Source organism: Pelophylax lessonae, assembly GCF_965119305.1.
Source record: "Pelophylax lessonae genome assembly, chromosome: 12".
Taxonomy (NCBI): domain Eukaryota; kingdom Metazoa; phylum Chordata; class Amphibia; order Anura; family Ranidae; genus Pelophylax; species Pelophylax lessonae.
In genome coordinates this window covers 92804485-92823377 of record NC_138779.1, presented here as the reverse complement: position 1 = coordinate 92823377, position 18893 = coordinate 92804485, and the positions used below count along the sequence as shown (strand labels likewise).

Here is an 18893-nt window from a genome sequence, read left to right as displayed (position 1 = left end):
CACAGATCACAGCATCATTCAAAATCACATAGTGCACACCTTCATACACAGCCTGTTCTGAAAACTAGCTGTGCTGCTGCTGGGAGGGATGAATAGACAGCCCTGGTACACACAGCGCCACATGAGAGTCACGTGCCTTCCAGCGCCACTATCACAGACTATCACACAGAAAATGCGTGCTTTTTCTTGCAAATTGCCCTGCGTTTTGGAAATGCACAAATGTGAACCCAAGTACGACAAACGTTTCCATGGGTTTTCGAAAATGCACAGCAAAGCCACATTTTTTGTACAGGTTGCCAGTCATTTGGAAATGCGCAGATGCAAATGCAGCCAAAATGGTAGCACATTAAACGCGCAGATGCCAACGAATGGTAATGTAAGCACACTGCGCATTGCCACACGTTTAAACAAGCATATGTTTTCTTGCGGGTTGCTGTGCATTCGGAAATGTGCAGACGCAAACAAGTGGTAACGCAAGCACAACATGCATTGCTGCATGTTTCTGAAAAGAACGGCATGGTGTGCATTTTCTTGTGGGTTGCTGTACATTCAGAAATGCACAGATGCAAATGAATGGGAACGCAAGCACACCGTGCATTTTCTTGTGGATTGCCGTGCATTTGGAAATGTACAGATGTGAACGAATGGTAATGCAAATGCAACGTGCATTGCCGTTCTTTTCTAAACACATGACAAAGCACATTTTCTTTGCTTGTTGCTGTGTGTTTGGAAACGTGTAAATGAGAACAGCCTGAATGATAACACTGACCTGATACACATTGCTGAGCGTTTTTGAAACACATGGCAAAGGGTGTGTTTTTTTTTTTATTGCAGGTTGCCATGCGCTCAGAAACATGCAGAAGCAAACAAATGGTAATGCAAGCGAGCCGCACTTTTCCACGCATATTTGAATCGCTTACCAAAGTGTGCGTTTTCTTGTGAGTTGCATTTGGAAACGCGCAGATGTGAATGAATGGTAATAAGTGTGATGCGCATTGCCATGGTTTTCAAAAGGCGCGGTAAAGTGTGCATTTTTGTTGCCACACATGCGTTGCTATGTGTTTTTGAAACACACAACAAAGTGCTTGTTTTATGTGCTGGTTGCATTCGGAAACATGACACACATTGGTGCGCATTTTCTAAACACACCGCAAAGCATTCGTTTTTCATTTTGAGTTGCCGTACATTTGGAAACAAGCAGATGAGAACGAACGGTAACGCAAACGTTATTTTGTTTCCGAAAACACGCAGCAAAGCATTTGTTTTCTTGCAGGTTGTCATGCGCTCGGAAATGTGCACATGAGAATGCAGCTTAAATGGTAAAGAAAGTACGACATGCATTGCCGTGCATTTTAGAAGTGCCCATAAAAGCGTGTGTTTTATGTGAGGGTTGCCATGCATTCTGAAACATGCAGTTGTAAACCCAGCCTACATTACTCTGTAGGAGTGATGCGTGTTCGGTGGGCGTAGCCATGGGTTTTCTGTGTGGGTGGTTTTGGAGATATTAGGAGTAGCATTAGGGAGATGTACCTGTTGAGTAGGGTTGCTACCTCATCCCTTTAATCCAAGACACACATTAATAAGGCCCCTTTCACATGGGCGGTGCGCCCGATGGACTCCGTTTTGCTCAGCGGAGGATTGATCCGCTGATCCCCACTGAGCAGGTGGATGACAGCTCCGTCTCCGCTTACTTTGCAGAGACGGAGCTGTCAGAGCCCTGCTCTCCTCTATGGGAGATCAGATGAGAAAGGACCGCCTGTCTGTTTTCATCTGATCTTATCCAATCCGATCCTCCAGAAGGATGGAAAATAGGGTTTCCATCCATCCATCCAGGTTTCACAGAAAGGATCGGATCGAAGAGCAGCGGGTGTCAGCAGAGATGTCTCCGCTGAAATCTGCTGCTCTATAGAGGTACATGGAGCATCCGATCAGGTCTGCCTGAAAAACTGACAGGCGGTACTGGTATCGGAAAGCCTGTGGCAAAGGGCCCTTATCAGCTTTCTGTGGCTGATTAAGGTGGTAATTAAACTCACTTAGTGCCTTATGTGCATTATATTAGCCTTTAGAACCTGTGTAATTAACCACATTAAGACCGCCCGCCGCACATTTACTGCGGCAGGCTGGCCTCCTGCGCAAACCAATGTAGCCCTACGTCGGTCCTGCGCATAGTGCTGGGGGGCGAGTGCCCACTCCCTCCCCCACTAGGCAGCAGGGATGCTGATGCTATTTCCGATAGGCACCCACGAACACTCCCCGCGGAGAGAGGAAGGGCGGTCTGCTGTTGTAAACACAGCTGACCATTCTTCTCTCTATAATGATCACAGAGCGCCTGTGATCTTTCTATATAGGATCACAGGTCTCTATGATCATTTCACAAGCCCCACCCCCATACAGATAGTAAACACTCCCCTAGGCTCACACTTAACCGTTGTAAACATGGCAGACCACTATTCTGTCAGTTATGAACATAGGGATCCTGTTTTCCTCTTATTTAGGAACACAGGTCTCTCTGTGTTCATGCAGAAAGCCCACCCCCCTCCCGGTTAGAAAGCACCCCCTAGGAACACATTTAACCCTTTGATTACACCTACATTAACCCCTTCCATGCCAGTGTCATTGGTACAGTACCAGGGCATATTTTTAGCACTGATCTCATGATGTCAGTTAGGGGTCACATCTGTCCTCTGCAATGTTGCAGTCCCGCTAAAAATCGCATATCAACACCATTACTAGTAAAAAAAAATAAAAATTACATAAATCTTTCCCCTAGTTTGTAGACTAGATAACGTTTGCGTAAACCAATCAAAATACGCTTATTGCAATTTTTTTTTTACCAAAAATATGTAGCAGAATACTAAAAGGATGTCCTATAAGGATGAAAATTTTTTATTTTTTTATTTTTCTTTTATTTTGGGAATGCTATATAGCAGAATGTAATATATATATATATATATATATATATATATATATATATATATATATATATATATATATATTTTTTTTTTTTTTTCAGAAATGTCGCTTATTTTTTGTTGATAGAGCAAAAAATAAAAATCGTACAGGTGATCCAATACCACCAAAAGGAAGCTCTATTTATGGGGGGAAAAGGACATAAATTTTCTTTGGGTACAATGTCGCAGGACCGTGCAATTTTCCGTAAAATAACGCAGTGCCGAATTCGCAAAAAATAGCCTGGTCATTAAGGGGGCAAATCCTTCCGTTCCAGAACTGGTTAAGGTAGTAATTAAACTCACTTTGTGCCTTATGTGCATTATATCAGCCTCAGAACCTGTGTAATTAATATGTGTCCTGGTTTAAATAGATGATGTGGCAACCCTACTGTTGAGGAAAGAGAGAGTCCCCTGTCAGCTTTCTGGAAGAGTCTCCCACTGGCAGCCGGATATCTGCAAGGACTTATGGAGATTGCAGCGTGAACCCTGTATTTCATAGCCCCCTTCTAGGGAAGTACTTGTTCCTCTGTCATTGTGTGGTATGGGATGTTATTGCTGTATTATTACCATTGGGAAATGTCTTGTGGGTAAACAGCATCCTCTTCTGCCAGAAAAAGTGTATGACGTGGTGCAATTGCTGTGAATTGCATGATGCTGAAGTTGGCTCCCTATCCGGCCAGCTTCTTATTCGACTATTGAAGTTGGCTCTTTTTTCAGCATCATGTAAAATGCCTTATTCTTATTATATCTTATATCTACAACATATTGTATCTACAACATAGACAATGTTTAACTATTCATATGTGTTTACTCTGGTTAGATAAATAGAGCTTTCTTTTGGTGGTATTTGATCACCTCTGCGGTTTTTATTCTTTGTGCTTTAAGCAAAGAAAGAGCGAAAATTTTGAAAAAAAAAAAAAAAACAAACAATATTTTTTACTTTCTGGTATAAAACACATTCAATAAAAAAAATGTAAAAAATCGAATTTCCTTCATCAAATTCGGCCAATATGTAGTCTGCTGTATATTTTTGGTAAATAAAAATCCCAAAAAGTGTATATTGATTGGTTAGTGCAAAAGTTATAGCGTCTACAAACTATGGGATATATTTATAGACTTTCTAAATTTTTTTTTTATTATTGTTTTTACTAGTTATGGCGGCGACCAGCGATTTTTAGCTGGACTGCGACATTGCGGTGGACAAATCTGACACTAAGTGATACTTTTTGGGGACCAGTGACATCAATACAGTGATCAGTCCCAAAAAATGCACTGCCACTGTATAAATGGCACTGGCAGGGGTTAACATCAGGGGCAATCAAAGGGTTAACTGTGTTCCCTGGGTGTGCTTTCTTATGCTGGCCATACACTTTACGAAAAATCATTCAAACTCATTTTTGAAAAATGAACACTTGGTCGTGAGAGGAGACGATCGTGCCATCATGTAATGACCAAATTTTGATAGATAAATTGTTTAATGCACATAAATGAATCAGTTTTTCATTCATTTTGTCACATATGCCTAGTGAAAACAGTTTGGCTGAGAAACACATTAACCTTTCACTTTATTGTTCGTTCCGCAGAATTTTGCAAACTGTTCCTTCAATTTTTCGGCTTTGAAAAGTTAAGACCAATTTTCTATTTGTGCCCATTAACTGGATGAAAAAAGAATGAATGGACCATATGACAAATTTTCGAATGATTTTTCGGCTAATGTATGGCCAGCAATGCTGTGTGGGACTGACCGCAGGAAGAGAGACATCTGTGTTCCTGATTGGCAGCTCTGAAGCAGCAGAACTGACAACGAGAATCATGTACAGGTATGTGATTTTTCACTTAAGGACTGCCCTGCCGCAGTAAATGTACGTGGGACGGTCCTTAAGTGGTTAAAGTAGTTCTTCATTATCCACTTCCCCTTTGAGGGAATCTTTTTGATTTTTCCCAAACATCTTAAAATATCCATTTTTGCCTAGAAAATTACATTAAAATCCCCAAATATTATACATTTTCTGAAAGCAGAGTCCCTGTAGAATGATGATACATAATAATTGCAAAACTGTTTATAAAATTTTAAAGGAAAAAAATACAGTAAAATGAATCTTCGTACACACACACACACACACTATAACCCCTATTTTTTGCACAAAATAAAAGATAAGACTGTTGAGTAAATACCGAATGTACCGAATGTGTCAGGCTGCAATACTGCGTGTGCCCATGAGATGTTGAAAAATTACTGTAACCAAAATTACCAATAGGCAAGGTATTTCTCTAACTCTAGAGTGTGTGGCAATACCCAATATGTGTTGCCAGGGCTTTTTTTCTCAAAAAATAGGTGCAGGAACTCAACCACAACCCTTTCCCCACACACCTTTCAAATTGCATCAAATTGTTGGTGTGGTCAAAATTCACTAACAGTGGGAGGATCTTAAATGGCACTAAATACCAGGAGTGCATTAGGTACCAAGTCCCTCCACTGCCCCCCCCCCCCCCCTAAAAACTCCATCATCTTCCACATGTCCAACTTTTGTTGCTTTATTAAGCACCTAGCTAGCTCTAGTCCTGCACTCAGAGAGAGCTGCTCAGGAGATCAGATCTGTGGGTGTCATTGTGAGACAAACTGTCACTTGTAAATACAGAAGCCGGACCTCTGTGTTTGCGAACAATAGCGGTGAGCAGGAGGCCTGAGCCAGAGGTGGTGGAACTGAGTTATGCCAAGTTCAAGCTGAAAAAAAGCCCTGTGTGTTGCACAAATGCTGTTTGTATACATGTGCACACCCTATATAAACGTAGGTGTTCAGACAGGTGTGTAGGCATCAGAGGTGTCCTAATTTTCTTTTATTTTTTTATCCATTTTATATTATAACACTTTTTTATATTTAACTTTATTGCTATCACAAGGGGACTAACGAGCTCTCTATGTGGTAGCATTTTTGTAAGTGACAGGTACTCTTTATGGAGACATCATGGGTCTATTAGACCCGTAATGTCCCTCCTGAGCTCTGCTCCAGCTGACCAAACATAGAACTGCTCTCAATCAGTTTACCGAGCTTTCTAGCTGATATTTGGCAGCAGTGCTTATACAGTAGTTGATCGCTTCCTGATTTTATATTCAGCCTAGAATATCAGGGAATGGATGTTCCTTGATCCCTTCCCACTCACCATTCAGATGTCACTGTTGTGTTCTCAGGGAACAGCACCCCGTGGGTCATGTAACCACGTAGTCTACAGCTGCTCTGATCACTTTTCCAGAAAAGCCCTAAAATTGCTTATTAGAAACAGCTACTACTGCAGCCATAAGCTTATTTGGACATACCAGACATGTCCTAAGAGATGAAGAGCTTAAGGCAAGACTAGACAAATTGTTAGCTCATTTGCAGAAAAGCATGAGAACGGTAATGAAAGTGTCTCATTTTCAAACTATCCTCTGTGCAGACGTATATGTGTGTCTGTGAGGCTGTTGCTCTGTACTTAAGAAGTGGGGTATAAGGACTGAAGCATACGTGTGTAGTATATAAAGTGTATAATTTCAGACTCTAGTTTACCATGGCACCCTACGCATACCGTATATGACTACATATCACTCAGCCATAGGGCCTTCCTCTTTGTGTTATTCTAAAGTTGAGAGGTATGACAATGTTTATGTAGCACCCTCAGAGCTACTATACTGCTAAATTTAGTTTTTGGCCTCTCTGTAGCCAAGGAGGCATGGACCTCTGCCCTATCCTTCCTGGAGTGCTTTCAGAAAGTTCACTACAGATCCAGTACATAGGCCACTGAAGTGCTTAAAAAGTAACTCCACTTTTGTTGAGAAAAAAACATTCCCTTCTGGGTGAACTATGTATAGTGCAAGGATTTTAACAACCTTTGTTGCAGATTTCTACCTTTTGTTATTCTGAAGAAATCCCTGTTTGTTCCTCTGTGCCTCTGTGCTGAGTGGGTCTAATGGGAGTGGTTTCATAATTATCTATCAGCTGTGGCAGCTGCAGGGCACTAATGAGGAAATTGCTGGGCTCGCATTCCTTTAGACGTGTTCCTATTGGGAGTATTTCACCAAAAATAACATTTTTGTTTGCAGGGGATGCCAGAAATCTGCCTTTTATCCTAGTGCAGACTTCTGGAAAAATCAGTGAGCCAATCACACAAGCAGGAAATGATGTTTCTGGGGTGTGGTCAGTAGACATTCTGTGTACAGAACAGCTCCAGGTAGCCATATTGCATTGTATTTTCAGAAAATTACAGCGGCTGCAGATTGAAAAGGAAAGGTAATTTTTAATAACATTCAATTACAATATGATTTGTATCGCAATTGTATACACTATAATATTTTTTCTTTATTTGCTTTTTTCCCCCCATGAAAGTGGAGTTACCTTTTAAATTTGGATAGCTGAAGGCCCTGCACTTGGCTATCTGAAAATCAGAAACAGCGAGTACTTGTCTGTTGGATCCACAGACTTTCTATAATTCCTTTGGAAGACTTTTAGTTGCTACCCATTGCATTCAGGACTACATCTCTTTTGGGATTCTGGTTTGTTTGCTGCTCAGATCTACAAGTTTAAAGGGGGTTTTGGTTCAGTTTAGAGTCCTCATTGTTTAAGTATAGTTATATACCTCTGTTCCCTGCAATCTCTATGTTGGCCCACTTACTGTTAGCGCAACTTCTCACAATCCTCACAGTCTTCCACTCTGGGATTGTTTTGTTGAGGAAGGGGGACCAATTTGTGACCTTGTAAACAAGCCTAATGCATTCAGAAAGCTCAACATTCCAATGCATTCAGAAGCCACACCAGATATATATTTTGTATAAAATAAAATTGGCATAGAAAAACTTCACAAAACCCTTGAGACTCTTCATCACATCCTACCTTGGATGATTCAATATACTCATCCGAAAACTTGTAACGAGTTCCACTTTTACTCCCTAGTTCCAGCCACTTTCCTTTAAACCACTTCACTTGGGGCTTTGCAGTGACGATAGTGCCATTGACAGTGATATTTACTGCAAAATCTTTTCCTGCAAAAAAATATAATAACATATAAATGGTGATTGCATTGTCTCCCCAAAAAAATGTATTTCATGTCATACTTTACATAAACGTATATATAATTTAGCTGAACACCAGCCAAAACACATTCTTTTAAGGCAGGGGTTCTCAAACTACGGCCCACGGCCTGCATCCGGCCCGCCAGTGTCCTGAACCCGCCCCCCCCCGGCAATTGCAGAACTGAGTTGGGCTGCGGGGCAGGGTGGAGATTTCCACGGCCGCTGTCTACTGACATTTTTTATTTTTTTTCCTGTGTGCAGGAAATTGGCTGCGGCAGCCGCCAATTGGCTGTTTTACTCCCGCGCTGCATTCTGGGAGTTGTAGTCCCGACCACGCTCAAGTTCCTTGTGGCGGTGGCTGTGGAGAACAGAGCAGGGGCGCGCGGCAGGAAACTACAACTCCCAGAGACTTTGAAGGCAGGAAGAGGCGGGGCACACGGTGCGGCGCGGAATACAACGGAGCTCGCCGCTGGATGGCTGAAGTTTTTACAAAGGGTGCAAGCAGCTTACTTTGGAATGGAGGCAGGGAGCACCAGCCTGCCAGGGGACGCATGTGACTGGCTCGGGCTGGTCACTTGCTGCAGCTTGAAGTGGTCATCACCCCCAGGAGGCCGAGCAAGAACCTGCTGAGCTGTCATCGGCATCACTGACCTGCTGAGCTGTCATCGGCATCGCTGAGGTGAGACACCCTGACACCCTCAGCTGACCCCCACATCCCATCTCACCCCCCCCCCACATACACCCCATTTACCCTGCCCCAGTGCCCTGCCCACCCAGTCACCTCAAAACAGGAAATAGCCCCCAACACTGTCTGGCTGTTAGGTCCTGTGCTGGCCATGGCCTGTGGGTCCTGCTGGGTGCTGGCCATGGCCTGCTGGTCCTGCTGTATGCTGGCCATGCCTGCTGGTCCTGCTGGGAGCTGGCCATGGCCTATGGGTCCTGCTGGCCACTGAGTCCTGCTGGCCTGCCGTCCTGCTGGGAGCTGGCCATGGCCAGTTTCCTGCAGGACCCACAGGCCATGGCTAGCTCCCAGCAAAACTTACAGGCCAGCGGCCTGCAGGACCAACAGCGATGGGCACTGGTGGGGCTGCATTGATGGGCACTGATGAGGCTGAGCTAATGGCCACTTGTCAGGCTGCACTGATGGGCACTGGTGAGGCTCTATTGATGGACTCTGATCAAGCTGCATTGAGGAACACTGCTGAGGCTGCATTGATGGGCACTAATGAGGCTGCTCTGATGGGCACTGGTGACGCTGCATTGATCCTTAGATCTCAGGGGTTCATGCTGGGACTTGAAGTCCATTACTTTTGGGAGGTATGAACTTCCTAAAAGTGAAGGACTGCAAGTTCCAGCATGAACCCCTCTGATCGGAGGACGTGACAATCCCTCCTAACTAGTGAAGGACTACAAGTCCCAACATGACCCCCTGAAATTTAAGAATGTGACCCCCCCAAAAGTGAAGGATTACTAGTCCCAGTATGAGCCCCTCAGAGCTGAGGAAATGACAGCCCCCCAACTAGTGAAGGGCTGAGCCCCAAAGATTTAAGAATGTGACCCCTTGGAGCTCGTGGGTTCATGCTGGAACTTGTAGTCATTCACTAGTTGGGGGGGGGGGCGTGTCACGTCTTCAGCTCTGAAGGGTTCATACAGAGACTTGTCTGCACTGCTTGCACTTTAGTTCCTGAGGCTATGGTTTTAAATAATTGTACTGTTTTTGTGCACTACAAATAAAATATGTGCATAGGAATTTGTTCATATTTTTTTCAAACTATAGTCCGGCCCCCAACAGCGTCTGCGGGACAGTGAACTGGCCCCCTGTTTAAAAAGTTTGAGGACCCCTGTTTTAAGGTTTTGTATAGAGTGAAAATAGTTAAAACTGCTGTTAAGTTTTTTACTCCCTGTATTCTCATTGTAGGAATTTCTTCCCTCTTTCTGTTTGTTTATGGAGACATATGGTTCTAAATTCATCTGGTTCGGTCTGCATCTTATTTTCATAAACATTTTTAACATCACATTCATAATCCAGCCAGGGATATGTTAATTTAGAATATAGAGGGCATTCTAAAAATACAGTGTCCAGACATGTGCATACCTCCCAACTTTTTGAGATGGGACCGAGGGACACCTATTAGCAAAAAAAAGTAGGCATAGGACGCACACCCTGCTACACCCTTTCAAAGCAGAATTATAAAAAAAAAAAAAGATTAGTTAAACTCTTAAGAGCTTTTTTTTTACCTTTTTTAAAAATTTTATTTTTTACCTTTTTTTGCTTTTTTATTGGCTTCTGAAATGTACAAATGCAACTATTTAGAACCTGTGTGAAAGGTTTAGCACTGGGAAACACTTTTTGAAAGATGAATAGGGCATACAACTATATAGATCAGACCAAAATGAGGGACAAATGAGGAGGAAAGGGGGACAGATGGACTTTTCAAATCAAGGACAGTCACTCAAAATCAGGGACAGTTGGGAGCTATGAATGTGTGCCTCCCTAAATACCAACTGATCTATCTTAGCATAGACTAGTGTTAAGTTCTCACTCAGCATCTGAGACAAATATGTATCTCAGTCCTCAAAATTCTGATAAAAAAAAATGTAACAACTCCCATCCCGTAGAGCACACAATAATAAAACTTTCTGTACAAGTCAAGTGGTGCAGAGAGGAGTTGTTGGACATCAATAGAGATGGCCTTGCGGTTCGCCTGGCTGTCGGTTCGCAGGGAACTTTGCTCGTTCGCAGTCCGCCGATCATGCGAACATATAGCGATGTTCACGGCGGCCATATTCTTCTACATTGTGAAGAATTTTGACCAATGACACATCCATCAGGTGGAACAGGACAGCCAATTGAGACATTTCAGCACATGGACATATCCCCTACCTTACAAATAAACCTGACCTGGCTGCCATTTTACATTCTGCTTTTTGTCCTTTTTGTCAGTGTAGGGAGAGGTTTGCTGTGTGGAGCAGGGACAGATTGTCAGTGACACAGATCGCTTGGTTATAGGTCCACAAAAGTCCATTTAAGGACTGGTATTTGGTATAGGTGTACTATCTATATTCTGCTTTCTGTCAGTGGTGGGAGAGGTTTGCTGTGTGGAGCAGGAACAGATTGTCAGTGACACAGATCGCTCGGTTATAGGTCCACAAAAGTCCTTTTAAGGACTGGTATTTGGTATAGGTGTACTATCTATATTCTGTCTTTTGCCAATGTAGGGAGAGGTTTGCTGTGTGGAGCAGGGACAGACTGTCAGTGCCGGTTCACACTGATGCGATCACAGAGATCGCATGTATTTCGGAGCGCACTGCTCCTAAAATTACATGCGATGTCTGTGCGGTGCAAATTCAGCCATACAGTTTGTATGGCTGAATTTGCACCGCAATCGCTGTGAACACGCACAGGACCCTTTTTTTGGCCCGCAGCAGAATCAGATCGCATGGTGGTTCACACCAGTGCTATACGATTCTGTGCGAACTGTCAGATCGCACTGCAATATGCAATCTGAGCTGGGGGTGTTGTTAACCTCGTACTGACACCCCCAGCGTATCGCATATGGCAGTGTGAATTGTCTGTGCTGCGGATTCGGTGTGAGAACACGCAGATATATTCGCATTGTTCCCGCATCGCATCAGTGTGAACCAGCACTGAAAGGACTGGTATAGGTGTACTATTGTTTGGTGTGCAGTATATAGGGGTATAATACACTTATAATATACTTTCTAATATATAAAGCATATTATAGTGTATTTGGGTACTGCAGAAATTTTGTCTCTTTCGCTGTGTTAACTCTGCTACACACAGTGACAAAAGTTACTAGAAAATATTTTTCATAACTGGTGTGATAAACCAGTGGCCCCCTAAAATGACAGATTGAAGCGGGGTGTTATACTCTCATAATAGTGCATTTGGGTATGGGTACTGCATACATTTTGCCTCTTTTGCTGCGTTAAGAGACCTCACTTGGAGTATTGTGCGCAGTACTGGAGGCCATATCTCCAGAAGGATATAGATACTCTAGAGAGAGTTCAGAGAAGAGCTACTAAACTAGTACATGGATTGCAGGAAAAAACTTACCAGGAAAGGATAAAGGACCTTAACATGTATAGCTTGGAAGAAAGAAGAGACAGAGGGGATATGTTAGAAACTTTTAAATACATAAAGGGAATCAACTCGGTAAAGGAGGAGAGCATATTTAAAAGAAGAACAACTACCACAAGAGGACACAGTTTTAAATTAGAGGGGCAAAGGTTTAAAAGTAATATGAGGAAGTATTACTTTACTGAGAGAGTAGTGGATGCATGGAATAACCTTCCTGCAGAAGTGGTAGCTGCAAATACAGTGAAGGAGTTTAAGCATGCATGGGATAGGCATAAGGCTATCCTTCATATAAGATAGGGCCAGGGACTATTCATAGGATTCAGATATATTGGGCAGACTAGATGGGCCAAATGGTTCTTATCTGCCGACACATTCTATGTTTCTATGTTTCTATGTTAACTCTGCTACACACATTGACAAAAGTTACTGGGAATTTTTTTTTAAGGTTGGTCCCGCTGTTGCTGCCTACTCCGAGATCTCTAATGTTAGTGGTGGGGAAGGTGACGTCGATGATGCAGAGGCAAAATTTCTGCAGTACCCAAATACACTATTATGAAAGTATATTGTTATATAACACCCCGTTTCAATCAGTCATTTTGGGGGGCCACTGGTCTATCACACCAGTTATAATACTTTTTTCTAACTGAGTTTGCCACTCTTGTAGTTGTAGTATCGCTGCAGAACTGCTCACCAGTCACAATGCTGCACAATACAAATCCACTAGAATATGCTTTCTATATTCATCCAAGCATTGCGACTTCCTTATCTTCCTGCTCCTGCTCCTCGACAGCTTGATCAATGACACGACACAATGCACGCTCCAGAAAGAAGGCGTAAGATACAATGTCACTGATGGCACCCTGGCTGCGACAGACCAGTTTGGTGATCTCATCAAATGGCCACAGAAGTCTGCATGCGTCGCGCACGAGCAGCCACTGGCGCGGTGAAATAAACTCAAGCTCCCCAGAACCTGTCCTGCCGCAGAGTTCGTACTGGTAGTCATTAACTGCACGTTTCTGGAGCAGCCTATCAAGCATATACAAGGTTGAGTTCCATCGCGTTGGGCACTCACAAATAAGACGTCTGACGGGCAGGTTGTGTCGGCGCTGAATGTCAGACAGGCGAGCCATGGCTTTGTAAGATCTTCTGAAATGGCCCGAGATTTTCCTGGCCTGCCGCAAGATGTCCTGGATTCCAGGGTATTTGACAACGAATCGCTGCACGACCAAGTTCAGGTTCAGATTGGCACCGTTGTCGCACCACTTTACTAACTGTCAAATTGAGCGGTGTTAGCCACTGATCTGCCTGTGAACGCAAAGCTGAAAGGAGTGCAGGACCAGTGTGGCTCTTGACTTCCAGGCACAACTGACGCAGCACAGCATGGCAACGTCTCACCTGGCATGTCCAATAGGTTCTGGGGATCTTGGGCGGCGCAGCGGAAGAGACGGTAGCAGTGGAAAAGGAGGAGTCAGCCGAGGAGGAGAGGGAGGATGGAGTAGGAGGAGGAGAAGAAGAGGCAGGCCTGCATGCAATCTGTGGCGGTAAAAGCAAATCTACACGGGTGCCATGGGTTACATGCTTGACAGCCGTCAGAAGGTTCACCCAGTCGGCAGTAGAAGTTATATACCTTCCCTGCCCGTGTTTGCTAGACCACGTGTCTGTGGTCAGATGTATCTTGGCACCGAAACTGTGTGCCAGAGATACATTCACTTGCCGCTGAACATGGCTATATAGCTCTGGGATGCTCTTCTACGAGAAATATTTCCTTCCTGGGACCTTCCATAGTGGTGTTCCAATTGCCACACATTTCTGAAAGGCTTCCAAGTCCACCAGTTTATATGGCAGTAGTTGGCGGGCTATCAGTTCCGACAAGCCAGCGGTCAACCGTTGGGCAAGAGGGTTTTCCGTCGTCATCATTTTTTTACGCTCGAAAATTTGGGCCACGGAAGCCTGCCTTTTTCTAGAAAAACTTGAGGAGGGCATGATGGAAGGTGGAGTGGAGGAAAATTGTAAAGAGAGAGGAGAAGGAGAAGAGGCTGGACGGTGAGAGCCTGGAGTGTAGCTTTGTGGGTTCTGACGGCGTTGCTCCCACTGGGCTCAGTGATGGGAGTCCAGGTGCCTTCTTAGGCCCCTTTCACACAGGCGGAACGGTTAGATCCACCTGTCCATTTTTTTTGGCGGATCTGGACGATCCCCCCATGCATGTCTATGGGGCATCGGATGTCAACGGAGAAATGTCTGCTGACATCCAATCCAATCCGTCGAATCTGAACGGATGGAAACCCTATTTTCCATCCCCCCAGTGGATCGTCCCTAGGTGAGTGTTGGGCTTACCGCGACTTATACATTGACTGCAAAGGCTCCAGCATCAGGGAACGCATAGACCGACAGGTGTCCGACTACATCGGGTTAACAGCCGATGTGGATGCTCTGAGAAGTGATGAACCCCTGGACTACTGGGTGGGCAGGCTTGACCTTTGGCCAGAGCTTGCACAATTTGCAATGGAACTCTTGGCTTGCCCCTCGTCCAGTGTCCTGTCCGAAAGGACGTTCAGAGCAGCAGGGGGGATCGTGACCAATAAGCTCATTCGCCTAGCTCACGACAGTGTTGACTACCTCACATTTTCTAAAAATGAATGAGGCATGGATTTCAGAGGAATTCAACACATGTGACCAGTAGACCATGTTTGATTCAAATTCCTCATGACAGCACACAAATATGCACCACCACCCATAACAATTCATGGTCCCTGTCTTAGGTAAATACAGCGGCATAAAAGGCCTTTTATGTCCGTTGAATGCCTAATTGCTACAGTCTATCCCATCTCCACACAGCAACCTCTCCCTACACTGACAAAAGACTTTTGTGGACTTATTAGCTAGCGACTTGTGTCATTATACAGTCTGTCCCTGCTCCACACAGCAACCTCCAGCCACAGAATACAAAGTTCTTTGCTGTCAGGTGAACACCTGTGGGCTAATCTTTGGGGCCTGTACTGGCCGACACTTTATCCTGTGAATGCCTAATTTTTCAGACTGGCATTGAAAATCAATGGGTCTGTAAAAGTTTCGCTAAATTGTGGAATGGATGCAGACCCATTTTACAGACGTGTGAATGGACGCTATATGTATTTGACATGTGTTTACCGGCTGCTGTCAGTTCTGGCTGATTTAGAAAAAAAAAAATGTATTTGCAACTTTCCCAATAGCAATACTTCTGGTATGTCAGTGTCCATGTTATGGGACTATGTGTGCACAGCTAGTAAGTATTTTGTGGCTGCAAATATGACCTGGAGGTTTTTAATGTTCGCCTGCCATTAAAGTGAATGGGGTCCGCCACGAACTTGCGGTTCGCGAACATTTGAGAAAGTTCGCGAACCGCCCCGTCCGATGTTCGTCCATCACCGGACATCAAGCAAGTTAGTTGTATGGTAAAATATGGGGATGTTGTTATTATTTCATTTTTTTATGCTGGTTTTGCGTTCTGTGAGGTATAAAGCATTAGAGTTTGGTGTCTATGCATAGCAGAACTACAGTTGAAACCATTACTTATACCTTGACACAGGTATGAGTTTTTGAATATTGTTCCCACCAAAATCCTACCTGTTCCAATTTGATAAAATACAGTGGCCAGCCCCTCACATCAGATTGGATAGTCTGAATGAATGGGTGGCAACTCACTTGTCTAAGGTAGAAAAATGAGGATCTGCCAACACATTTTTATATCTGAGGGGGGTCTCATATATGTGGAAGGTATGATGTGTGTTTTTTGGAGAAGTATTTTTTTCATTGATTGTATACACTTTTATATTAAATATTGTTTGGATTGGTCTCACTTTTAGCTTCGGTTTGCATAATTTTTGGAAGCCTTTTCTATACACTGCCCACTTAGGGATATTGACCCCTTCACTCCTAAGGGTAAATCAAATCTTAATGCCTAAGCACAATTTTGCAACTTTGATACGTGTTAGTAAAACTGTAAATATCACCACAACTACTATGTGTGTTCAGGTGGATTATACCTTGTTTTTTTAGGGAAATTGTGCTTTGATTTGGTAGTAAATGGTTATGGTGTACCTCCTGATTTTTTTTTTTTTTTATCAAAATAAAAAAAAAAAACTTTTTTAAATTTAGCTGTATATTTCTTGTTACTGCCATATCCTACTGCCAAAAAACAACCCAATATAAATTTTCCTGCTCCTGAGGTTTGCAGCAATACCACATATTTGTGTATGTTATTTGTTGTTTGTAACCGTAGTACAGCCCAAAAGCAATAGTGTGCATTGTGCTTATTTCATTTTTTTTTTTTAATCCTGCCTAAAATATACTTACCTTGACCCAAACACTAACCCTAATCAAACCTTGATCTAGCTATTTTTTTTTTTTTTTTTAAACACACATTTTTTTCCTTTCTGCAAGAAAAAAGAAAGATATATTGTATTTTCCTCTCTTTTCACAAAGAGAGAAACACAGGGGGGGGGGGGGGGCTTCACAGTGACTGATCACTGTGGTAGCCAATCAAAGGCTACCACAGCGATCAGGTGACCCTGGATTTGGGAGATCCGGATCCTTATTGTATTACGGGACCCGGGGCTCTTGGCGAGACCCTGATCTCCGTTCTGGGAGAGTGCTGTGTGGCATGCTTCCAGCACAAATGGAGATACACATATATGCGCCCCAATGGAAAAAGGCCAGTGCGGTGGGGCTGCATATATGTACTATATGTGTTACGTCGGCGGGAAGGCGTTAAACATAAAAACCAATAGCTAAACTGTTTTAAATTTTCTCTCTGCTCTTCTGTAGAGACTGTTGTGTGACTGTTGTGTCGTAGTATCATCACCAAAAATATGTAGCAGAATACATATTGGCCTAAACTGATAAACAAAATGTATTTTTTTTTTACATTTTTTTTTTTTTGGATGTGTTTTATAGCAGAAAGTTAAATATATATATACATATATATATATATATATATATAAAATAATTTTTTTCAAAATTGACATCATTTTTTTGTTTATAGCGCAAAAAATAAAAACCGCAGACGTGATCAAATGCCAACAAAAAGAAAGCTCTATTTGTGCGCCCCTCCGCCTACGTGTTTTGCCCCTCGCACTGACTGGAGCTTCTTCTGGGCATATGAGGGGAATGAGTGAGGACTTCCTAATTTATACTAGATTTAACCATTTGTTGTCACATCTTTTTTAATCCCAACTCTAAATGTTAACCTCTTCCATACAGTGCGGGCAAATGGCTCATTTTACAAGAATGATTGTAAGGAAAGCAAATTATTCAAACCTAAGGGTACCATACTATTGATCTGAAAATCTGCCTGGATTCTTTTTGAAGTAGTATTTTATCCTGGTCTCCCCTCCTTTCAGATAGTGTTAGTTGGCAAATAGCTACACATTTAATGCCCTGTATAGAGGAATTGTGATACTGCTGGAAGTGCATATCTAGGGGAGATTCCTCATCTTCCCCTGCTATGCTGCTTAAATACTCCCCTATTCTCCTCCTAAACTCTCTCTGAGTTTTCCCAATATATATCTTTTTACAGGGACATGTTTTTTGTATATTATTCAAGCTGAGGAACAATTTAGAAAGAAATTTACTTGATAAGTAAGTTTCTGTTGTGAATCCTGGAATTCCTTAATTTTATCCACATATTTACATTTAGAACAATGTCCACATGTAAACATGCCCTTTGGTAACTCTGAGGAGGTTGATTTGCTTCTCTTGTACTCACTACGAACAAGGGTTTCTCCTATGAATGGTGCCTTCATCGCAGTCATCCAAGGTTTATCCTCTATAATGTCCAGTAACCTTCGGTCTAGCATTAGAATAGGCCAATGTTGAGTGAATAGACTCTTCAAATGGTCCCAATGGGTGCCATATCTAGTAACTAGACCTTTTTTTTCCAATTCGTTCTTTCCTTTTCCACCATGCTTTCACTGTAGAAAATCCCCTCTGTCCTTTCGTAGGGCTCTGAGTCTACTGTTTTCTAAAACTGGTTTTGGGTACCCCTTGCTCTAATCCTCTCAGTTAATTTTTGGCTTTCCTCATGGAAGTGTTCTATTTTTGTACAATTCCTTCTACTTCTCAGAAATTGACCATAAGAAATTCCTCTAATCAAAGACTAAGGATGATGGCTGGTGGAATGGAGGAGTTTGTTCCCATCTGTCTTTTTTCTGAAGGTGGTGGTTAAAAAATTTTCTCCCACCTTACTAATTTTTAAGTCTAAGAACTCCAATTCATACTCATGCATTTTATAAGAAAGAGGTTTCTATTATTCTCATTCAATGTAGTGATAAATTCATGGAACTCTTCTGCACTACCTCTCCACGCCACCAGGACTTCATCCATGAATCGTGCCCAACGTTTTACTTTCTCATTGAATTCCTGATTAGTGTAAACTTCTTTTTCCCACCATCACAGATGTAAACATGCGTAGGTGGGGGCACATGCAGCGCCCATCGCAACTCCCCTTGTCTGGTGATAATATTTTCCATCAAACATAAAAAAGTTATTATGCAATATAAATTCCAAGAGTTCCATTAAGAACTCATTATGTGGGCCAGACAAGGGGAGTCTTAATTCCAACCATTCAGCAACTGCATGTATCCCCACCTGGTGGGGGATGGATATGTACAATGATTCCACGTCCACTCCTGCCAATATGCAATCTTCAGGTAATTCCAAATTGTTTAGCATTCAAAGAAGGTTCCCTGTATCCAAGACAAAAGATGGTCGTTCTTCCACTAAATGTTTAATCATTTTGTCCACAAGTTTATCCCAGATG

The 18893-nt window shown here is 42.9% G+C and overlaps 1 protein-coding gene across 2 annotated transcripts in view; it reads right to left on the bottom strand.

Moving 5' to 3' along the window:
* Window positions 1-18893, bottom strand: part of LOC309568082 (myosin-binding protein C, fast-type-like) — a 236518-nt gene that overhangs the window by 173134 nt on the left and 44491 nt on the right. For both annotated transcript variants that reach the window (XM_082273655.1, XM_082273654.1), the window contains exon 5: window positions 7817-7965. In XM_082273655.1, the coding sequence (XP_082129781.1) occupies window positions 7817-7965 (149 nt within the window). The remainder of the gene's footprint in view (window positions 1-7816; window positions 7966-18893) is intronic.